The 23965-nt window shown below is 37.8% G+C and overlaps 1 protein-coding gene across 1 annotated transcript in view; it reads right to left on the minus strand.

The window, feature by feature from the left end:
• Window positions 1-23965, minus strand: part of STAB1 (stabilin 1) — a 123417-nt gene that overhangs the window by 24642 nt on the left and 74810 nt on the right. The window contains 13 exon segments of the mRNA XM_070937045.1: window positions 2051-2137; window positions 3252-3428; window positions 5096-5155; window positions 5840-5977; window positions 6771-6917; window positions 8522-8605; window positions 9829-9876; window positions 10703-10819; window positions 12203-12277; window positions 14656-14729; window positions 21581-21706; window positions 22516-22595; window positions 23417-23462. Of these exon segments, the coding sequence (XP_070793146.1) occupies window positions 2051-2137; window positions 3252-3428; window positions 5096-5155; window positions 5840-5977; window positions 6771-6917; window positions 8522-8605; window positions 9829-9876; window positions 10703-10819; window positions 12203-12277; window positions 14656-14729; window positions 21581-21706; window positions 22516-22595; window positions 23417-23462 (1259 nt within the window).

Here is a 23965-nt window from a genome sequence, read left to right on the forward strand (position 1 = left end):
CAAATCAGGGGTGAAATCCAGCAGGTTCTGGAGAACCGGTAGTGGAAATTCTGAGCAGTTCTGAGAATCAGTAAATATCACCTCTGGCTGGCCCCAGAGAGAGGTGGGAATGCAGATTTTGCAATATCCTTCCCCTGGAGTGGGGTGGGAATGGAGATTTTGCAGTATCCTTCCCCTGCCATGCCCACCAAGCCACACCCACAGAACCAGTAGTAAAAAAATTTGGATTTCACCACTGCCACAAATGGATTTCCTCATGTATTTTACCAGGAAACGTAGATAAGGCAGGGTCAAACAGTGAGGAGCCTTCTAACTATAACCAAGTATTCCGAATCTCTTGGCAATGCCCATTTTGCTCTCCGAATTAATGGTGACTTAATCCTAACCCTAAATGGAATTTTCTGCAATTGGATTTCCCCATGTATTTTACCAGGAAACGTATATAAGGCAGGCTCAAAGAATCAGTACCCTCCTAAACATAACTGAGCACTCTGAATTCAATGGCAATGTCCATTTTGCTCCCTGAATTTATAGTGACCTAACCCTAAGTGGAATTTCCCGCAATGGGATTTTCCCATGTATTTTCCCATGAAACATAGATAAGGCAGGCTCAAACAGTCTTCACCATCCTAAGTATGCCCAGGCACTCTGAGTCCATTGGCAATATCGAATTTTATCTTTGAATTTATAATGACCTAACCCTAACCCTAAATTTAATTTCCCACAATCGGATTTTCCCATGCATTTTACCAGGAAACGTATATAAGGCAGGCTCAAAGAATCAGTACCCTCCTAAACATAACCAAAGTCTCCAAATCCTTTGGAAATGTCCATTTGGCTATTCAAATTCATGGTGGCCACCTAACCCTAACCCTAAGTGGAATTTCCCACAATGGGATTTTTCCATTTATTTTACCAGGAAATGTAGATGAGGGTTAAATGGCCAGCACACTCCTAAATATACCCTGGCACTCCAAGCGATCTACATTTTGCTCTCTGAATTTATGGTGATCAAACTCTAACCCTTTGTGAAATTCCCCGCAATGGGATTTTCTCTTGTATTTTATGAGGAAATGTAGATAAGGCAGACTCAAACAGTCAGGACCTTCCCAGAAATCCTACACAATCCTATATATTCACTTCAATGAATGCACTTCAAGTTGCATTCAAAAAGTTGCTGTGATGTTTATTCACATTCTACTTTTTTTGTTCTCTGTCTCACAGATACTGTTTCTTGTTCAATTTCCCTAGCTTGTTCCATCGTCTCCTAAAATAATGGAGTCCTCAGTCTCCTTTTGTTCCTAACTCCATATTTTCATTTGCTACCACCCATGACCTTTAACATTGGCAGCTGCTGTATTCTGTACCTACTCCTTAGCCTAACTTATAAACCTACTTAGGACATTATTATCAAAACTGATGCCGTGGTGGCACAGTGGTTAGAATGCAGTATTGCACGCAAACTTTGCCCATTGCTAGGAGTTTGATCCTGAAATCATGTGACAACTGTGCTTATGATTTTCCTTTGCTTTACAGCACCAGAAGGATATGGCTCCAAACAATTGTGTGAGCCAAAACGTAGGAGGAAAATTTCTGGAATTAGACTCATCTTATAGTCCTATTTCCCCATTCTTTCATTGCTTGGCATGTTCACCCAGGGTTGGGATAATTAGCAAGAAGTGAATTAATGTTTGTATATGCATTAAATGGAGAGGAAGGGATTATAAGAGAGTAAGCAGATACCCAATAGGGTATATACATTGAAAATAATGCACCAGCACCAGCTCTTTGCATAACAAGTTTGCATAAGAGGCAGAGAAAAGCCTTATTGAAGCCATTTCTTTTCTCTGTTAGAGGAGGGGGGGGAAAAAACAAGACAGGTATAAGAGAACACATACTAACTGACTGTTACTTTTTCATCACCTTCGTAATTGCAAACAGTGCTGCCCAAGCAAGTCACTAAGTGAAGACTACTGTACATTTTGAAAGGGATAGTGCTATACATGGGTTTATTCTCTTGTGGCTTCAATTTAAAGGAGTGCTTACTTACAGCATTTGTTTTGCTGCAACTAAATGAAATCGTTGAGCCGTGCAAAGTCCTCAAAGACGACAATCCTGTCAGTTTGGAAGCCAAGACCTAGAACCACAGAAGAGTAAATCATGATTGATTTGCCACAGATTCAAGATGGCCAAAATAGACAGGAATTGGGGAAGGCTTCATTTTTATCAAAAGAAAGAAAACTCATTTCCTCATATGCCTTTCTTCTCTGTGTTCTCTTATTATAAACTATGTTTCTGACAATAAATGTTTCTGGCAGCGAATCAGTTAGGTAGTTAAATGTTCAAGAAGGTTAAATAGGAATGGGACTCACTTAAGGCTGCCAAAGGCTGCCACTGATCTTGCAGTAAATTTCCTTCTGGATCCATGGTATGATAAATGCATGATCGTATGAAACACCAGGAGAGAATCAGCATTTGGATAAAGAATCTCATACCACTTTGAGTACTACCTCATCTATCTTGCACTGGTTAAAAAAAAAAGGGGGGGGGGAAATCCCAATCCTTGCTTAGCATCCTGACTACTCTTCTAAGTTCTTTTTAAAGTTAAACATCAGAGAAAAAAAAAAGTTGAGATAGACATTTTGCTCCTTAACAAATTTACCATGGCCTCTATCCATATTTTTCAAAATACATGAAGTCACGCTTAACAGATATGCATGTGTCCTCTTGAAATACATCTTCTGTTTTACAGAACTAAAATGCATCTTAAATTACCCAAGTTATTTAAAAGAAGGAATGAGCTGCTACTTGTAGATTTCCGAGCAATGATGATGACCGATCATTTTCATTTTAACATTATAAAACACCCAGAGTTGTCTATTTGAGATGGGCAGCCATCTAAATCTAAAAATCTATAAAATAACGTTATAATTTAGTAATTCATTTTTTTTTTAAAAAGGCATTTTCAATGTAATTGTATACCATTTGCTCTAAGATTTCCTCTTTTTTAATTTTCCTCATTGCAATTCCTCAGCTTCGGCACTTCTCCAATGACTAAGGAAGCTAAGGCCAGTAGCAACTTCCCACTCACAGATTTTATCAAATAAAATGTTGGTTAAGCAGTTTATTTATTAAATCAAAACCAATTTCTGGTCAGGTTTAAATGACATGAAAAGAGGGTGTCTTTTCTGTCAAGCTGAGTCCAGCAGGGCTTCTTTAAAAAGCATCTGTTGTTTCAATCTTGGGTTTACCTTTATGTCCCGGATCATGTGCCCTTTGAGATAAGCAGACAGTTTGCTCCTGTGGTCTTTATGATATAGCCATTTCTGCATTTCAGCAGGAAGAGAATTAAAGGCTGCATCAGTTGGCCACAGCATGGTAAATGGCTGATGAAGGGTATCATTGACCATATTAAGAAGTCCTGCTTCCTGCAGAGAGACACAGAACAGTAAAATAGCATGATATCCCTAATCTAAGAGAATTCACAATTTACTGTCAGCTGGTCAACCCTCCCCCCACCCTTCCCAAGCACCAGTCTTGAAGAAATAGGGGAGCTGCATCAAAAGCTACCAAGTTTGTATGGAAAGAACCTCCATGCTGTCAACCGGAATGTAATCCACAAGTCTGGGAGTTGGGTTAATTATTTTTGGAGGGTTTTAGGGAAGGGTGGGATGAGTGATAAGTGGCTAAACAGATGCCTGGTGACTCAAGCATTTTAGGCTTTACAAAATTACCTACTTTCCTCAAAGCAGGCTCCCTTTGTGTCCTAACCCTGTCTAGTTTTGAAATGTGGATTTTGATATGCTATGCAATGCTCAGCCTAGGGGGAGGGAGATGGAAGTGATACAGGGCACCTACGGTGGCCGAAATAAAAAAAAATATGGTAGCATTTTTTTCAGGCTAGCAAAGTTTTTGTGCATCTGATAAAATGAACTGCAACTCACAGTATCTGCCATTTAATAAATAACAACGTTAATGTGTAAAAAAAAAAAGCTATCATGCTCCACCTGTATGTTGATTGCATCAATTCCTGTTATGATTATTTTATGACTGTTTCTACCTTATGGGATGTTAATTGTCAGCAACTTTGAAGGCTGGCTATAGAATGAATGAGTGAGAATAAATGCATAAATAGTCTACGATCCTGTAAATACTTATAGGTGAAAGGAGCGTTTGAAGAAAATTACACACATCTATACCCATTTGATTCAGAAATTTCAAAAAAATGGTTGTTTCTCATGAGAACATTTTTTTTTTTTTTGCTTTTGCTATGGTTAAAACATTGGGATTTGGGAGCCTTTCTAATCTACTGCAAATCATCCAAATATCTACCCATAGATTCCAGCCTACTGAGTCTTGAAAGATTTCTGGAGGAACATTATCAGCTATGAAGCCTTCAGAGTTCCATGTTTCAATAATGGATCTAAAAAAAAGTTCTGCAAGGAAAAAATACTTGTTGGGAGATTTGAATTAATCAAGGAGACCTTGTGAGAGGTTGTACTCCTGAATAAGAGCAGAGTGTTGAAAGAATTCTAAGGAAATAATAGAATGTCACATTAATATAAAATGCTCATAATATAGTTGTCTGGGATGTAGAGCATGGAACTAGCCCAGCTGTTAATGAATGCTAATATACATTGCCAATAATTACTAAGAAATACATGAAGGTAGAAAAGTCTCCCTTCTGTCTAAGTTACATTTTGAGAAGAAAAAAGTACAAGAGAAAAGGGACAACTTTTTTTCTGTTAAATTTACAGACTCTCTTAACTAACAATAGGTCAAATGAGAAACAGATCCAGGACACCATGTGAAGAGTCTTCCTTATATCTATTTATCTGGGTTTGCCTAAGTGGTCAAATAGGCTGAGATTATACTATCTCCAATAGTCCATATGTCTGTAGCCAGTGAGGGAACTAGATAATGTTTTCTTTCTTCGGAGCTGAAGAAGAAGAAGAAGAAGAACAGCAAGCCACTTCCATATCCTTGTCAGGAAAATTACATAAATGTATCCATGAAATTATCAGTAGTCAACTCAAGAACTACTTACTTATGTTTCATTTTATGAATTGAAACTGAAAGAGAACAGATCAATTACCTTTAGAAGGCAGCTGTATGTTTTGTATCCATGAGCCTCTGAGACCTCTATAATAGTTTTCTGGAAAGCAATCAAACAGCAAAGTTGCCAATAAAATCCCAGTTCCAGAGATTGATCAGAAAAGGTGTGTAGAAGAGATGTGGCCTAATTTTTACATTTAACATTGGAACAACCTGCCTCTTTCCCCATTTCTGGCAATTTAGAATGTGCATGTGCAGTTGTAATACACAGAGGTGATAAGTACATCTTATATCATGTGTATCCTATTTAAAACACAAGGATAAGATGCCTTGCAATAGCCCTGAGCCCAGGCTAATGACATGATCCTTCACATAGCAATTCTGAAATAAATTCAGTGGCAGATAACTGTGTGCGATGCTGTAGTCCTAACAGATTTTGCTTCAGTTACGCAGCTCGTAGAGAAAAGTCACAAAATATAGATCAGATGCGGATCATTCTACCTCTGAAAATAATCCAAACTGTATGTGCAGCCAGGCATGGACACTCAAACAAAACAGAAATACGTTACAATCAAGTAAGATGGATCTACGGCTCACAGTGCCCTAATAAGGGGATAGTTGGATTTAAAACATCTAACTCAGAACCGAGTGTAGTATAAGAAACAATGAGCCATGAAAAGCCATGATTATTTTCAATAACATCTAGTTTTATAGTAGCTTCAAGACTAGCAAACTGATTAGGACTTCTTTCACCTCTTCTAGCGTATCTTAATGTTAGATATACCTGGGATAGGTTGCATGAAATGTTGTGGTGCTGCAGATCATATGGGACTAAGATCCCATCAATAAAATGTATGACTCCATTCTCTCGAATAATGTCACTTTCAATTATCTTTACTTCATCATTTAAATACAGACTGTCCTGGGAAGGTAAAAAGAGGGAATACATTTCCAGCACCTTTAAAAACAGTCTTGTTATACATCAAACAAAAACGTAAGAAATATTATTCTATAATAATAACTGAAACCGGGCCATGGCCTGTTCGAAATCGAGCTGTGGGTGAAATGGGTAAGGATGCACGCATGGAGCTTTGCATGTGAGCACAAGTGCCCTCCTCTCAAGCACCCCTCCACGTGCACGAGTGGAGTTTCATGCTTGAGCACAAGTGGTGAGTCGAGCTTTGTGCACAAACACAAGCACCCTCTGCTCATGCATGAAGTTTCATTCACGTAAGAGGAGGGCACATGCACACACCACTCACACAAATGGAGCTGTGCATGCGCATGTGCGCCAGGGTGGTATTCACTTACCTTCACTACCAGTTCGCAAATGTGAGCGTGTGTGCCTCCTCTATGCATGCACAGAGCTTTCTGCGCATGTGCAGAGGGTCAAAAACGGGACGTAATGATGTCCAGGTGGGTGGGCGGAGCCTCCCGCCGCTGGCGCTACCGGATCGTGCGATCCAGATAGAGCCGGCTGAATTTCACCACTGGTATGCACCTGCCACTCAGATACCCCCTCCGCCAGGCCGCCAAGCTGGAAAGGTTGGGGACCGCTGTTCTAGAGGGATCATCATTGGCCCTAAAAAATAACCCAGTTCCATGAAAAATAAAGAATTGATAGGATACAATGACATTAGGTTTCTGTTAGCAGTGCAGCAAAGTGAATTATGACTAAGATGGAAATGGAACAAGACTGCGACAATGACACACACCTCTTTCATGGAAACTCTGATTTTGTGACCAGATAAAGCTGTTACAGAATCCTGTGATTCCAAGTCATCTGATAGGAGCGTCTGACAGATGACTGTGTGATAGCGAAGCAGATCTTTGATGCAGCCAGCTTTTTCCCATTCTGAAAACTAAAGAAAATATAGTTCTACAAGGCAAGCACAGGTTAAGCCCTTCTTGTTCGGGGATTTGAAATGAAGCTGCTCTCAGTGATATAATAGTAATACATCATGAAAGCTATCTATCGCATCTATTTCTATGATCTAACACAATAGAAAATGGCTAAAACTTGGTTCTCATTTGTCTTCTAAAGATGTAGAACTGTTGGGCATTGGCATAAACATATCAACCAATTACATCATACCCATCAGTACAGTTGGGGAAAACTGAGCTACAACCAAAATTCAGTTCCATTGAAAACAATTATTTATTTATTAACTTAAAAGATATCTTTGGCCACCCATCTTAGAGCACATTCTTGGAGGATGGCGACAATAATACAATTATAAGGCAGAAAGCCAAATACTAAATCAAAAAACCTGCAGCCTTTATTGTCTTCTTGGGATGCCCCAACAACCTATAAAGTAAATTCCTCTCTCTCTCTACTTCTTTATCATTAAGTATTGTACCTTATGATTCTTGACGAATGTATCTTTTCTTTTATGTACACTGAGAGCGTTTGCACCCAGACAAATTCCTTGTGTGTCCAATCACACTTGGCCAATAAAGAATTCTATTCTATTCTATTCTATTCTATTCTATTCTATTCTATTCTATTCTATTCTATTCTATTCTATTCTATTCTATTCTATTCTATTCTATTCTATTCTCAGTGCCAGTCACAATGGCCTTTTTCAAAGATAGACCTGCTGGATTGCTGTGTGTGTGTGTGTGTGTGTGTGTGTGTGTGTGTGTGTGTGTGTGTTCCATGAAGTAGGGGCAGCTATGGAAAAGGCACACTTTCCAAGTCTGTTTAGATGGCAGCAGGGAAGGATGCTGGAGTGTGTCTACCCTCTTTGATCTTGTGGGATGGGCAGATATTCTCAGGGAGAGGTGGTCCCTCAAATAAACTGATCCTGTGCCATTTAGGGCTTTAAAGGTGATAACCAGCATCTTGAGTTGCCCCCAGTAGTAAACTGGAAACGAGTGCAGTTCACATTATAAGGGTGTAATGTGAGTAAACCTAGAGACTCCAAACATTGTATGTGCTGCTGGATTCTGAACTAGTTGTAACTTTCATTCCAGATGGTCTTCAAGGACAGCCTCATGTAAAGCACATTGCAATCGTCCAAAGAGAAAGTGGCTAAGTGGCTTCCTGGTTCAGGAGAGGGTGCAATTGGATCTGAATCTGTGCAAAGCCCTCCCCGCCAGCCATGACTGCCACTTGCTCCCCAAGCAGGAGCCATACATCCAGGAGGACCCTCCAAATTGTGTGCCAGCTCAATAGATATGGCATATTGATGGCACTGTTCCCCAATCTGTCCAATGGACCTCACCCAAGTGTTTGAATGAAAGTGTTAAAGAAGGAAGATCAAATTTAGTTGAAGATGTTTATGTTTGGAAGCAAAATCAGAAAAACATACTGTATATGTTTAACTGAAACAAGAATTTGTCTAGAATTGATACTTCTCTTAAGATTCTCTTAATGAACTCCTGATTTACATTAAACAAATTTCAGTGCAATGAATAAAGCCACCGCTTGGTTTTCAAATGCCACCTTTCACAGGCTGCTTACTGTGGTCCTTTTCTGTAGATAATCAGCATGTGGGACAAAAACGGTGTATGGTCCTTTCCCCACCATCTCCGTAACTCTATGAACCTATAGCACAGGGAGAAGTCCAGGGATTAGTATAAATACCAAACAAAAGTTACAATCTACAAAAAAAGTATTGACATTTGGATTCAGAGAAATCCCAGTTTTCTTGGCAGCGCTCTGCAGGTTCTGTAAGATTTATTTATTATTTATTTATTTATTAAATTTATATGCCGCCCCTCTCCGGAGATTCAGGGCAGCTAAGATGTAATGTAATCTTGGGCTTTTCAACAGAATTGCAATATCAGGTTCATAGGAAATGATAGCTCTATGCTGCACCAGTACCACTGTCCTTGGGATAAGAAGCTGGCTTTCATTGCTAGCTGAGGAATTGAAAAATTACAAAGAACAGCGAGAGGGGAAAAATCTTGGGAGATAAATCTGATTAAGAATGGTTTAAGAAACTGGGTCTGTTTAGGCTAAGAGAAGGCTAAGGAAAGACAGTCTTCTAAATATTAGAAAATCTTCTAATATTCCCTGGACTATCACAGGGAAGAGGGTGTAGGTTTATTTTCCACAACTTCCAAGAACCATAAATGAAAACTTTATAGAAAGGATTTAAATTTGACATAAGAGGCGATTTCCTCACTGAGACCTATGAAATATTGGAACAACTTGGTTTTTGAAATTATAGGTGCTCCATTTTTTGTGATTTTTTAAATAAAATAATGGCTGACATTTGTCTGGGTTTATATTCCTGCTCTGGGAAGTGGGTTAGACATGAAAACCTTCAGGATTCCTTCCAAACTGATGATTATATGAACTCGGCACCCATCATAGAAAATTTCCTCATTTTTTTTTTGTTGCAACACCATTCTCTTCATTGGGTATTTTCTTTTACTGATTACATTAAATTCCACCCCTTTTTTCCACTGAGTCTTCAAGACAATTAACAATATTAAGCAAGAAATAAAAAATATAAAATAAGATACAAAAGCCAAAGATATAAAAATTGTTCACACATAAAAGTCCTGGCTAAAAACATGGATCTAAATTCCACTGTATGCAGAAATAAAAACCAAGCTCAAAAAACAAACACACACCAGAAAAAAACATTTCATCAATTGAGGGACTCTCTAGAATGGCATAGGTCAGCCTTCCCATTCTGATGCCTTCCAGATGTTCTGGTTTATAGCTCTAATTTGATTGCACAGTTGCAGGAATGGTGCAAGGAACTTTCTGGATCTCACTCTAGTGTTTTACCACATAGAAATCCTTCTCATACCTACCCGGCTGTAACGAAGAAATTCAGAGGCATCTTGTCTTCTAATAAGTTCCTGAGGAAGAAAGGGAGGGAGGGAGGGAGGGGGAGAGTGTGTGAGAAAGAGAGAGAGAAAGAGAGAGAGGGGGATTAAACATGTTCATAATAACAAGTTTCTTCAAAATCTTAGGAAATATGTAAATAAAAACATTTACAGTAATAGGCTTCTAATACTGCAATTGCAGATATGGAAATTCCTTATGAAAATTCTCCCACTGAAAAATTATAATAGTGAAAAGCAGATTTGATGCATGTCAGGCTGTTTGAGCCCTACATTCTGGCTGGAATCTTCATTTGTACTTGAACTGGTTGGCCAGAGGATTAATGGAGGCATGGAAACAGTGACCTCTGGCAACCAAATGCAGAGGCTAGATTGATCTTGCCTTTGATTTTGACTCAAGTCTTCCATGAGCCCCATGCGGCTTGGAAGCCATCATTCTTCATATATGTGAAAGTTAATTATTAATTTTGAATTATTAATTATAATCATAATCATATTTGAACCATTCAATATAGGAATTATGCCCTTACCAATGAATCCCCAGATAGCATACACACACACACACAAAACCTTTGTTTTGTTTACATTTTCTTTCAAATGACAGTTCAACTGATTTAAGATCTAATCTTTTACAATTTTTTAATTCATGGGATCATTTGCAACTATTTTTTTTTTTTTTTTGGCAACATTTTCCAACCATGTCACTGACTATGTCACATGTTGCTTTTTCAGTACTACTCTCAGCACAAATTTTGGGGATGTTAAGAAGGAAGACTGCTCTTCCAGCATTTGGGAAGGGATGCTCACAAATTTAGCAAGTTTTAAGTAAAATATGTCTTACCTGCCATACAGTTCTACGGCATGTGAAGCCATCACCAATCCCCAATATACAAAGGCATGTTCGATTCCCATTTTCTGTTCTAAGGCACAGTGCCTGTGGATCGCAGCCACCGTTATTCTGATCAAGAAAAGAAAAGCTAATAAGCTGGAGCCATGGTCAGGGGTTATCAATCCTTCCTTTAGGCATGACTTGTCTAGATGACTCTTCTTAAAACTTAGCTGCCAAGGGAGCAAGTCCCTCTACTTTTCACACAAATGAGCAAGCTATCAACAGCTTTGGGGATGGGGAAAGTAGCCATCTCAGTGAAGACAACTGTGTTCAGAAAATTCAATGCCATGCCCTAAAGTTTTCCATGAACCTCTCAGTCATTCAAAGTCTTTAAAAGAGAAAGGTACCCTAATATACCTTTCACCTTCTCTTTTAAGGAATTTGAAGCACATGAAATTTAAATTACTTATTTAATGGATATAACTTTCTTATTTGTGAAAAACATTTTTATTATTTCTTATTACTAGTGATTTACATGAAGAATTCCCTTATGTTATTCTGTTCCCACCTAAGGTTACTGGGCTTAATAACAAGCCCCATAATCCCCATCATGAAATTAATTGTCTCTAAATTGAAAGCCATAGGATTGCTAGATTACCTTAATTCAGTAAGTGTTTACATCAATCAGTGATAATGGTTTATTGACTAACACACAATTAGTTCAGTCCACTAAATACACTAAGTTATAAGCTATGGTTTATAAACTATGATGGTTGAATTAAAACAATAAGCCAAATCCAAACAAAGCATGGTGTGATTTAGTGAAATGGTTGCTTTTTCTTCCCTTGTGAAATTTATTACTGGAAACTTTTAAGGATTACCAAATAAAACAGGGCTGGGAAATGTGATACCTATGGTACCATACAGTGGTGAAATCCAATTTTTTTTACTACCGGTTCTGTGGGCATGGCTTGGTGGGTGTGGCAGGGGAAGGACACTGCAAAATCCCCATTCCCTCCCCACTCCAGGGAAAGGATACTGCAAAATCCCCATTGCCTCCCCATTCTGGGATCAGCCAGAGGTGGTATTTGCCGGTTCTCCAAACTACCCAAATTTTCCGCTACCGGTTCTCCAGAACCTGTCAGAACCTGCTGGATTTCACCCCTGGTACCATGGCATACATAAACCTTTTAAACAGTAGATGCATGACCTTAAAATTAAACAAAATATTAAAAAAAAAATACACATGGCAGAAATATCACAAGATTGCCGCTCAAAATCTTGTAAGATTTGGGTAACAATGCCAGATGACTTCAGCAAACTCCTGATATTTTGGTTGTTTTTTAAAAAAAGAGTTATTTTTTTATGTTTATGTTATGCTGCATCTGGATTACCTTTGTAATGAGTGGAATTACATCATTATCAACTCTCTGTGGGGTTAGTATTGTTTGCTTTTTTAAAATGTAAAAACTAGCATTCAGGAGACCTTACAAAGAAAGGGCATCAACAAACCTCTGAGCAAGGATCAGTATATTCACACTTATTAATCCCATCACCAGTGAACCTGGGAAGACAGGCACAGGCAACCTGAGAGAAATAAAAATGCCATCACATATTTCATATTCAGAACTACAAACAGAGGGACACAAACTGCCAGACATCTTTTGCAGCAACAATAAAGATGCAGATAGCTGTCACTTTCCTGCTCAGTCTCTTTCTGCTATTGTAAAATAGAAGAAGTGTGTCCTACATATGCAGGCTTTGCAGCTGCTGTGAGTGCCAAAAGTTGTGAGAGCATAATCGGTTAATAGTCACATTGCAAATGAGCAAGCCCTGTGTGTTTTAAGCCATTGGATGTTTCCACTGGGGAAGCAGAACAGTGAGTACACACTTGCCACACTTCAAGTGAGCATGTAAAGGACAGACTACATGAAGTCTACCTCCAGACTGCCTCTCCCTTGGTAGCACCAGCCATAGAACCTATAGCTACGTTGGGTTCTTTCAATCCTGGACACATGAATGGTACCTTTTCCTCTCATTCATGGGGTGGAAATCCCAGCCATTGTTGTAGATGTTAGACCTTAAATTACTTTGATCCACCTCTCCATGCATGATAAGGAAGGAGATGAGGCAGATCGCAAGGAAGATATGCAGTTTACAGCAGTGGTGAAATTCAATTTTTTTTTTACTACCGGTTCTGTGGGCGTGGCTTAGTGGGCGTGGTGTGGTGAGTATGGCTTGGTGGGCGTGACAGGAGAAGGATACTGCAAAATCTCCATTCCCACCCCACTCCAGGGGAACAATACTGCAAAATCCCCATTTCCTCCCCACTCTTGGATCAGCCAGAGGTGGTATTTGCCGGTTCTCTGAACTACTCAAAATTTCCACTACTGGTTCTCCAGAACCTGTCAGAACCTGCTGGATTTCACCCCTGGCTTACAGGATATAATAGAAATGCTACTGCTTCCTTATCAGTGACCATTTATGCTGATGATTCAGCTGCCTCCCCAGATTAAAAAAAGCAAGGCACAAATAACCAAACCATACTTTGAATTTACTTTGAGAGGCCAACTCTATAACAGAAACCCTAGTACCACATGGAGCTTTACAACTATGTGCAGGGATGTAATGAGATTATCTGTTGGGGGGCAGGGGGCTGTGATGCACTTTTTTAAAAAGGCCAGGGCTTTAATCACATACTTGAAACTACCATCTTGACTTTTTTGTCTCTCTCTGCAGACACCCTAACTGTGTGATTAAGAACAAGCAATAGAATCTTTCCCCTACTTCATTATAAATAAGCCCCACTTAACTCACTGCCAAACATAATAGAGTGTTCCGAGACTTATCCCTGCAATCTTGGGACTGTCAAAAAATACAAAAGCAATAGACAGAGGAAGAAGCATAGGAAAATGAATTGTTTGTGCATGCCTTAATATATACGTCTGGACAATTTTAGAGATTTTACAGTGTCAAAATCCTAGCACAATTTAATAAAAGTTGAAGTATTTCCTGCAGCTTTTTATACAGATGGAGAATGAAAGAGAAATTCAGATTAGTGTTGTTCGTATCGTTGCTTTTTTCATATGAAGGTTTAGAATTTATTACAAGTCTCTTAAGTATGCATTCACAGTTTTTACCTACCACAGCATCCAACAGTACGAGTAATATATACAATATATGCTAAGTATGTTATAGTAAGCTTACATTATGTAGTAAATATAAAAATGATTGAAATCGGGACTTAATAAAGAAACCATCATTTTATTTGGCTGATCACAGAGGAATCAAGGAAAGGCTTGAGCAAACAGGAAGATTTACCTGTGCCACAGAAACAGGAAACAGAAAAACTCATCCCAAGTAGAAGAAATGAAGTGCACTGCTCAACAACTTTATTTACCTAAGGCTCTAAAGGAAACAAGGGTGTCCAACATTGGATATTATGAAAATAAAGCTACAATGATATGGGGTAAGATAGGAAACAAACGTGAATATTTCAGTATTAAGTGATATGGTCTCAGCTGTTTTTCACTTATAAGCAGTGGTGGGATTCAAATAATTTAACAACTGGTTCCCTGCCCTAATGACCAGCTGGGTAGGCATGGCTCAGTGGTCATGTGACTGTGTGGGCATGGCCAACACAACATCACTCATGTCGATGGGCACTTCGCCTTAGCTGTTACAATGTAATAAGGGTTAACCAGAGAGGCAGTTTCTGTAAGCAGAGCAATAAAGTTTAGGCTAGAAACAGCACCAGAATGTTTCCTTCCTGCCTTCCTTACAGGATTCCCCTGTAAAGTGGAAAAAAACAAAAATAAGATTTCTTCCAACAACCAGTTCTCCGAACTGCTTAGAAAATTAACAACTGGTTCTCCCGAATAGGTGCGAACTGGCTGAATTACACCACTGATTATAAGTATATTATTAGTAAACTTCAAAATAGGATAAGATAAAAATTTGCTTACCAAACCTGGCCCTGTTTTAATACATGTTGCATTTTGGTGGCATCCTCCATTGTTTTCTAAGCACCGATCCAGTTCTACACATAGAAGAAATACACATTATATCAGATTGCATCCACTGTAAAATATGACTATGTCACAAATCAAGGTCTCAGGAGATACGAATCAAAGAATAGCCTGTTAACTTGTGCAATAACAAGTGCAAGGATGAGCAAGGATAAGCCAGGACACATTTTTGATTTTTCTAAATACCCCAAATGTTCCTCGTAAAAATTCATCATTGATTAGGGAAAAACAATATCATATGAAAGGACAGTACGGAAGAAAACGTTCAAGCAGTTTTTACCTTCCCAAGTGGAACATTCATATAGTCTCTGTTACAAAGTCTATCCCACCTATATATGAAGCAAACAATGGCATTCATTCTAACGGTAAACCTTGTAAGTTGTCCCCATCGCTGGTGAAGAATCTTCTTTTCGGACTTCCGGTGGCTCCGCAGACGACGAGGACGGTCTCCATAGACCGCCAGCCACCCGATCTGTAAAAACCGCCCTGACAGCGCTAAACAGCTGTCTGGCGGTTTGAAAAAACTCTCCTTCGGGCGAAGAAGGAGAGGAGAGTCGGAGGGGGTGGGTAGAGCTCCCCGAAAGTCACTGGATTAATTCCAGGGACTCGGAGGGTGAGAGCTCCCCAGTTCACCCCTCCCATTGCTCCGGATCGCTGGTGCCTCTGTTAATCAGAGCAAGACGTCTGCATCCAATTCTGCTGGCAAACAGTGAGTTTTAATGATTTCTAACAAAGCAGACAGAGCGGAAGCAAGAGTGCAAGCTTTCTAAAAGAAACAGAACTTAACTCCGTGAATACATTGTTGCAAACGGAGCTCTCTTGAGCTGGAGGCTGGAGAGGAAGCCTTTGTTACGGGCGGAAGGGAAAGTGAAAGTTAAAGGGAAACTGCTTGTTAAGAGCCCTCTGCCTGAAGAGTAAACTGCTGAGGATTGAGTATAGTTTGAAGAGAGGACTGTTTATTTTGGAAAAACTTTGAAATATACTTTGTAAGACTGTTTATAAGATTTAGTGGCTGTAAAAGGAAAAAACCCTTTTTAAAAAATAAAATGGCTGCTAAACAACTAAAGCCACCGACTTCTAAAGGGGGAGGAGGTTCCCCTGTAGTGACTCCAAAACAACAACTTCCGGCTGACACACAGTCACAAGACCTTAAAGAATTTATAATGGGTGCCCTGAACAATCAGACAGAAATGATGAAAGAATTCTCAGAGGAGTTAAAGAAAATTAAAAGTGTGGTGGAGGAAAAACATGATGAAATAAGAGATGACATTGTTTTTGCAGTTTCAGGACTGGCTACTCATATGTTAAAGATTGAGGAGAGAGTACGGGAAATTGATGATGCTAACCTGGAGCTTGCAACTAAAGTAGGAGAGGTTATGATACAAACAGAGAAAATGGATGACAAAATGGTTATGTTACAATACAGATCAATGGAATTTGCCCTGAGGCTGAGAGGTTTGAAAGAAAAGAGTGGTGAAAATTTAAAAGATGTTTGTTCCAATGCTTTAGCAGAGCTGATTTTAGAAAGGCCAGAAGATGTGGCAATTCAAATGGACAAAATTTACAGGGTCAATTCCTGGCTGGCAAAACAAAAGCAGCTACCAAGAGATGTGGTGATTTATTTCACAAGGAGAGTTAGAAATGACATTCTGCAAGCTTCTTACAGAAACAAGATTAAAGTGGATGGACAAGAGCTGGTGGTCCTGAAAGAGCTTCCTCCTAAAATGTTAAGAAACAGAAAGCAGTTTGGTTTTTTGGTGAATGAACTAAAAAACCAGCAGCTTCAGTACAGATGGGATGTCCCATTTGGGATAATAGTGACATCGCTTAAATACAGTTGGAAAGGCAAAAGATTTTTATGCCAATGTTTTAAAGGCTGGAAGGCCACCCTCACCAGGGGGTGCTAGAAAGCAATTGGAACTTATACAACAAGAGAAAGATGGAGGGCAACCACAAACTTATGCTCAAGCACTAGCTGGAGGAGCCAATTTGGAAGATCTACTGAGTGGGGGTCCACCACCAACCCTTGAGCCATTAACGATGATACAGCTACCAAAAGATCAACGATTGACAAGAGCTACCTACAAACAACATCTGGCACAACAGCCTCAAGATCCAATCCAACAAGTCCAAAAAACACAAGCAGTGGGAGGAGCTAGGCCGAAGTCTAAAATGGCGGAGGAGGTTCAGCTGATGCTCTCAAAGCTTGGATCGCCCAGAGATGGCAAATAAATTTTTATCTTGGAATGTCAACGGTTTAAATTCTCCACAAAAAAGAAAGAAAATATTTCACTATTTGAAGCAATTTCAGAACGATGTTATTTGTTTGCAAGAAACGCATATTAAATCCTTAGATCAAAAGTATTTGATAAATTCGAAATTAGGTACACATTTTGTGGCATCAGCACCAGAAAAGAAAAATGGCCTAGTTATATATGTTAAAAGAGGCTTAGTGGCCAATTTAATTGAGGCTGACACTCAAGGTAGATATATTGCAATCGAATTAACAACACAGAATGGGAAGCTGCTTGTAATTGGAGTATACGCACCTAATCAACAACAAGATAAATTTTATAAACTTTTACATACCAAAATATTACAATGGAATTATAGATCTTTACTTCTAATGGGTGATTGGAATGGGGTAATAAATACCCAGAAAGATAAAAAAAGTTTTTCCAAGATTTCCATGCGTGCTAAGTTGCCTAAATCTTTTTTTGATATTTTGGAGGATATGGAGCTCAGAGATATTTGGAGAGAAAGGAACGTATTGGAGAGTGATTTTACTTTTTTTTCAGATAGGCATCAATCTTTTTCTAGGATTGACTTTATATTAACTACAAATGATCTTTTTTCTAGGGTAAAGAGTACGAAGATATGTCCAAGAACTTTAACTGATCACAGCCCGGTTTGGGTGGAATTAGAGCAGGAAAGAGGGGAAAGGAGGTCTTGGAGGTTAAATGAGAATTTATTTAGATATGAAGATAACCTGTGTGAGCTTAAAAAAACAAATGAAAGAATTTTTTGTTAACAATATGAATAAAGGGACTTCGATGGAGATGGTATGGGATGCATGTAAGGCATATATGAGAGGAACATTAATTTTTTTGAATAATAAATATAGATTAAAACAACAAAATAGACGGAAAGAGATAGAGGAGGAAATTAAAAAGAAAGAACAATTGCTTATAATTAACCCGGGAGATAAAAAGGCAAAAGATATGATTAATATTTTAAGAGAGCAATTTAATATGTTAATGGCTGGGCAAGTAGCAACTAGCATACAATATGCCAGATATAATACATTTTGTAATGCTAATAAACCTGGGAGATGGTTGGCTTACACGATGAGGAAAAAACAAAAATCACGTGTTATAGACAAGATAGAATTTAGAGGTAAAGAGATTTATCAACAGAATTTAATAAAAAAGGCTTTTTTGGAGTTCTATACAAAGTTATATGCTAAAGATGCAATTCAAGATGTTGATATTGATAGATATTTAAAGATGGAGATTCCTGAATTAACGCTGGAACAGAGGGAGAGATTGAATCAGCCAATAACTTCCGAGGAAATTGTTGGGGCAATTAAACAATTAAAAATAGGTAAGGCTCCGGGAACAGATGGACTAACAGCTGTCTATTATAAACATTTACAATCTGAAATGTTAGAACCACTCAAAATTTTATTTAATAAAATACAAGTAGGAGGAGGAGTACCACCCTCCTGGAAAACAGCCTTTGTTTCACTAATTCCAAAGGAGGACCAAAATTCCATTAAACCTGAGAATTTTAGGCCAATTTCACTTCTGAATACTGATTATAAGATTTTTGCTAAAATATTAGCTAATAGATTAATGCCAGTTATGCAACAAATAATTCACAATGATCAATCAGGGTTTATAAAAGGGAGACAAATGAGATATAATGTTAGACAAATTGTAAATTTATTGGAATATTTGGAAAAAAATAATCAGGTCCCTGCAGCGTTTATATTTTTGGATGCAGAGAAGGCATTTGATCGTTTGAACTGGCAATTTTTGTTTAAAATAATAGAGAAAATGCACTTTGGGGAATATTTCACACAATCAATTAGAGCGATATATCAGCAGCAAACAGCACAAATTATAGTTAATGGAGGTTTAACAGAGGCTTTTAAAATTGAGAAAGGAACAAGGCAGGGGTGTCCTCTGTCCCCACTACTATTCATTTTGATTTTGGAGGTACTATTGAACAAGATACGTGATTCAGAAAAATTGAAGGGTATTGTAATTAGACAACAAGATTATAGATTAAGAGCATTTGCAGATGACTTGGTTATTACCTTATCCCAACCTATAGAGTCGGCTCCATATATATTGGATATAATTGATCGATACGGGAAAGTATCAGGATTTAAAGTTAACTCACATAAGACAAAGATGATAGTTAAAAATATGACAATACTTGAAAGAGATAAACTAGCAAGATTAACAGATTTTGAAATAGTTAAAAAGGTTAAATATCTAGGGGTATATATAGCAGCTTCAAATACAAAATTATACAAAAACAATTATGAGGTTCTTTGGCAGAAGGTACAGAAGGATATGGAAAATTGGAAAAAATTACAGTTGTCTTTATTGGGAAGAATTGCAGCAATTAAAATGAATGTCTTACCTAGATTTTTATTTTTGTTCCAAATGATACCTGTGCTTAAGAAAGATGAAAATCGGAGAGAATGGCAGAAAGGTATTAATACTTTTATTTGGGCTGGGAAAAAACCCAGAATAAAAATGAAAATTATACAAGATACACGTGAAAGAGGGGGTCTTAAAATGCCTAATCTAAGATTATATTATGAAGCAGCAGTTTTATCACAAATTAGTGATTGGTTTAATTTAACTGAGGGGAGAATTTTGAATTTAGAAGGTTATGATTTGTTATATGGATGGCACGCCTATTTGTTATATGACAAAAAAGTGGATAAAGTATTTAAGGTTCATATATTAAGAAATGCTTTGTTAAGGGTTTGGAAAAAATATCAATATAAGTTAAATTATAAGATACCTTTATGGGCAAATCCTAGACATGCAATAGAAAACATAAGTATAGAACAAAAACAGGAGGTGATTACCTATAAAGAGCTTCTTATTATGGAAAGGGGGGTAATGTATTTGAAATCTTTAGATATACTGAGAGAAGAAGGTATAATTTATACATGGTTTCAGTATGGTCAACTTCAAGCTAGATGGAAGGAAGATCAAAAAACTGGCTTTGTGCAAAATGAGGAGAATTTAGTAAAACAAATTAGAGATCAAAAACAAATGCATATTAAAAGGTTATATAATGTTTTATTGGAAATAGATTCTGAGATGGAATTGGTTAAAGACTGTATGATTAAATGGGCACAAAATTTTCAAGAGCCAGTAATGATGGAGACTTGGGAAAAGATTTGGATTAGAAATGTGAAATTTACACAAGCACAAAACTTAAGAGAAAATTTTTATAAAATGTTTTATAGATGGCATTTAGATCCTAAAAAATTATCATGTATGTATTCTAATGTGCAAGCTAAATGTTGGAGATGTGACTGTGATGACGCAACTTATTATCATATATGGTGGACTTGTAGAAAAATCAAAGCATTTTGGATAAAGATTTGGTGGGTGATGCAGAATATTCTTAAAAAGAGACTGAAATTTACTCCACAGTTGTTTTTACTGGGTATAACTACGGACTGTACAGTTGTAGAGACTAAATTGATTTTGAACTTGATAACAGCAGCAAGATTGTTGGTAGCACAACACTGGAAGAAGGACTTTTTGCCTACTATTGATGATTGGATATTGAAAGTAACTAATTTAGCTGAAATGGCTAAAATTTCAGCATATCTGAAGGATCATACACAAGAAAGGTATATACAGGACTGGAGAAGATGGATTGATTATATACAAAATAAGTATCAAACCAAAAAATATCAAATAGCTTGTGAATGATTTCTTTTATTTGTATAAGCGTTATATAAGTGATATTAGAAGTATTATGTTTAAGAAATAGGATTTTACATATGGGGGGTTAAGAATTTGTTCTTAGGGGATGTTAGTTTAATGATTGGTTATGCAATTTAGTTTATTGTTAAAGGTCAATAGAAATACCTTGTGTTCTGCTCTGGGAAGTCGGGGAGGGGGAGGGGGGTTGGGAGGGGGGGTTGTGGGGAAATTGTGTTTGTTTTAAAACTTTTTCAATAAAAAAAAAGAATCTTCTTCTCCATTCCTCAGCGATCATGTCCACATTATTTTGCCATCTGCCTCGCTTAAAGTGAAGTAGCCAGCTATATGTCCATGTATATTTTAAGAAAGCACTGACTGCCTGGGCTGATGTAAAAGGCTGCCAGAGTCGCCTTATCAGGGAGATGAGTGGCATATAAATTTAATAAATAAATAAAAGGCAACTTCTCTGCAAGAGAAATAATACCATCCTCTTTATCATGCTTTAAATATTTCATCTTTTAAATTCATTTATCTGAGTAATGGTCTATCCCAATATTTAGTTATTAATCCCACTTATATGGTTGCCAACTTCATGACAGTGACTCTGGGCAGAAAAAAAAATTTTTTTTTTTTAAAGCCAAATCAGCCATCCTTTCATCTGCTTTGAACTGTATGATGCTTATCCCAAAAGTGCTTTTTCAAGAGGCAGCTGGATTTTCTGGTTTTTCTTTGAAGACGTTTCGCTTCTCATCCAAGAAGCTTCTTCAGCTCTTGAATGAGAAGCGAAACATCTTCAAAGAAAAACCAGAAAGTCCAGTTGCCTCTTGAAAAAGCACCTCTGGGACAACCATGACCTGGGTGACTTGAGAATCTCTATAGACATGTATGATGCTTACCTCTGCATAAAGTTCCATCTCCTGAATAACCTTCTTTGCAACTGCAGATGTTTTTGCCTGGTGCTATTTTGGTACAGTTGGCATATATGGAACAGCCACCATTGTCTTCAGCACAGGGGTTTATTTCTGAATTCCAAAGAAAAAAGAGGTTGGGCTAAAATAGAAAACAGTTTCGCACCGGTATGACAAGTACATTTGCAAACACCCTGGGGACCTTGTCCAAACTGTGATTTTAATCTTTGCTTTCCTCTAGTGCACCCCTGTTTATGAAGCAGGATGTTTGTGCTGTCCTTCTACAACCATCAGGACCCTGCAAATCTGCTCCTGGGTTTACAGGAACGGTATGGTGAAACTACAGTAAAATATGGTAGGGAGGGCTCATGTGGGATATAGAAAATTATATTTCAGAAGAATGGTTTGGATAATTTTTTCTGCTCCTTGACCTGAATGGAAGAGCAGGCAAGGATTTCAAGCCTTTGTTTTGCCCAGTTGTGGTTTACCTCAAGCCAGTTGCCAGAGAATACGCATAAGGGTTTCAGGCCCATTTTCTTTGACATGGACCTATGCCTTGCCATGGATGCAGACAAAGAGGAGTTTCGTAAGATTACGTAAGTTTATTCTTCAGTGTAAATGTTTCTCTTCAAAAATGCTCATTTCTCTTCACCCAGCAACTAGCTATTGAAAGTCTGAGCACAGCACATAGAAAGGCATCGAATGCTACATTTTAAATGATATGAACTTTATTTTGGTAATGTTTTACTTGTTGTAATATTGAAATGGTGGACATGTGTATGTCAGCAATGCTTGTGCATGTGATTAGTGAAACATATGGTCATTTTTAGTTGTTATAGATCTATCTCTATGTACTTCAGGTCTTACCCCGGTGTTATTTTATCAAGCATGAACTATGAATTGAAAGCATTTGCCAGCAATACCTGTACAAGAGGTTCCATTTCCAGAATAACCAGCAGAACAGGAGCAAGTCGGTTGAGAAGTAGTAGAGTCATTCATGCAACTGAAACAGAATAAAAAGGGATTGAGAATTATATATACAGATATGTTTATGATAGTGTGTGTTAATTGTATTGTGCTTGTTTGCCTGGGTCACATTGTTCCCCTTCTCTCATTTCTCTAAAGGTGTAATTACAAAACAGAGATACACTGCAGGAAGCTCAAGTTTCTGATATATGTTATTTTCACATGCTCAAAGTGGAATTTGAGCAAAATTGAGTGAAAACAATTACAAAGTAAATCCTTCTGAGGCAGGAATTAGTGATTATGGTTATTAATAGGCCCAATTAATAGCTATATGAAAATCACTTAGTGGCGATAATTCATCTTACTTATTTGGATAAGAAAATTATTAAATCATGGGAAATGATTTACTACTTGTAAATGATTGCCTACTTTTGTTCAGAATGGGAAGAGTAGTTTGAGAGATATTTATATTTAAATTAAGCAAGATCTTGATGAACAGAATCTATACTTTCACAGGTTTTATTTGTAAATAATCTCCTCTAATGTATTAATTGCACATTAGAGAATGTAATAATCACCAGATCACTTTTAAGAAATTAAAGAATGTATAATAGAGAGGTTTAATTAAAAATTCAGCTTCTTAGAAATACTGCTTAATTTATTGATTAGATTTTTATCCCATCTATATTAATATACAAGTAACCCAAGGTGATAAACATAGATGATACTCCTCCCTCCTTCTCTTATCACGACAACCCTGTGGAGAAAAAGAGGGAAAATATCCCTATGGGAGTTGTTACTGAAAACAATCACATAGTTTCAATTATGTTTTAAATTGCGCCCTATAATTGTACTTACTTTGCATTCACATCACATGTACCATTGCAGAAATCAGTTTCAATCTCTGCAAGAGAACATTTTGTTAGAATATTATCCAATCTCCAAGCAAAAATAATTCTCTCAAATAGTCATGTACTTTGTAATATGGGAATGATCTTGGGAGGCATAAGAAAGAGCTGCAGGCTGGACAACTAGCTTATAAAAGATATCCTGAGCTTCAAAAGCAGAGGTGATCTGGGAAGCATTTCAGAAAGGACCCTGCCTAGTTTCCTGGAGAATAAAGGGAAGGGAGGGGAAAAATTCTCACAAGATTCTGTTAATGTAACCTTACAATACAAAAGCATTATTGGAGTCAGCTGGTGTCAGCTGGAGAGTTGACAGCTGAGTTTGAGACTTGAGCTCCGCACAACGGGGTGAGCTCCCGTTATTTGCTTCAGCTCGTGCCCACCTAGAAGTTCAAAAGCATGCAAATGCAAATAGATAGCACTTTAATGGGAAGATAACAGCATACCATGTGCCTTTGGCATATAGCCATGCTGACCACATGACTATGGAAATTGTCTTCTG

Source organism: Pituophis catenifer, unplaced genomic scaffold (assembly GCF_029215685.1).
Source record: "Pituophis catenifer annectens isolate HBS135680 unplaced genomic scaffold, rPitCat1.0.hap2 SCAF_2, whole genome shotgun sequence".
Classification (NCBI taxonomy): domain Eukaryota; kingdom Metazoa; phylum Chordata; class Lepidosauria; order Squamata; family Colubridae; genus Pituophis; species Pituophis catenifer.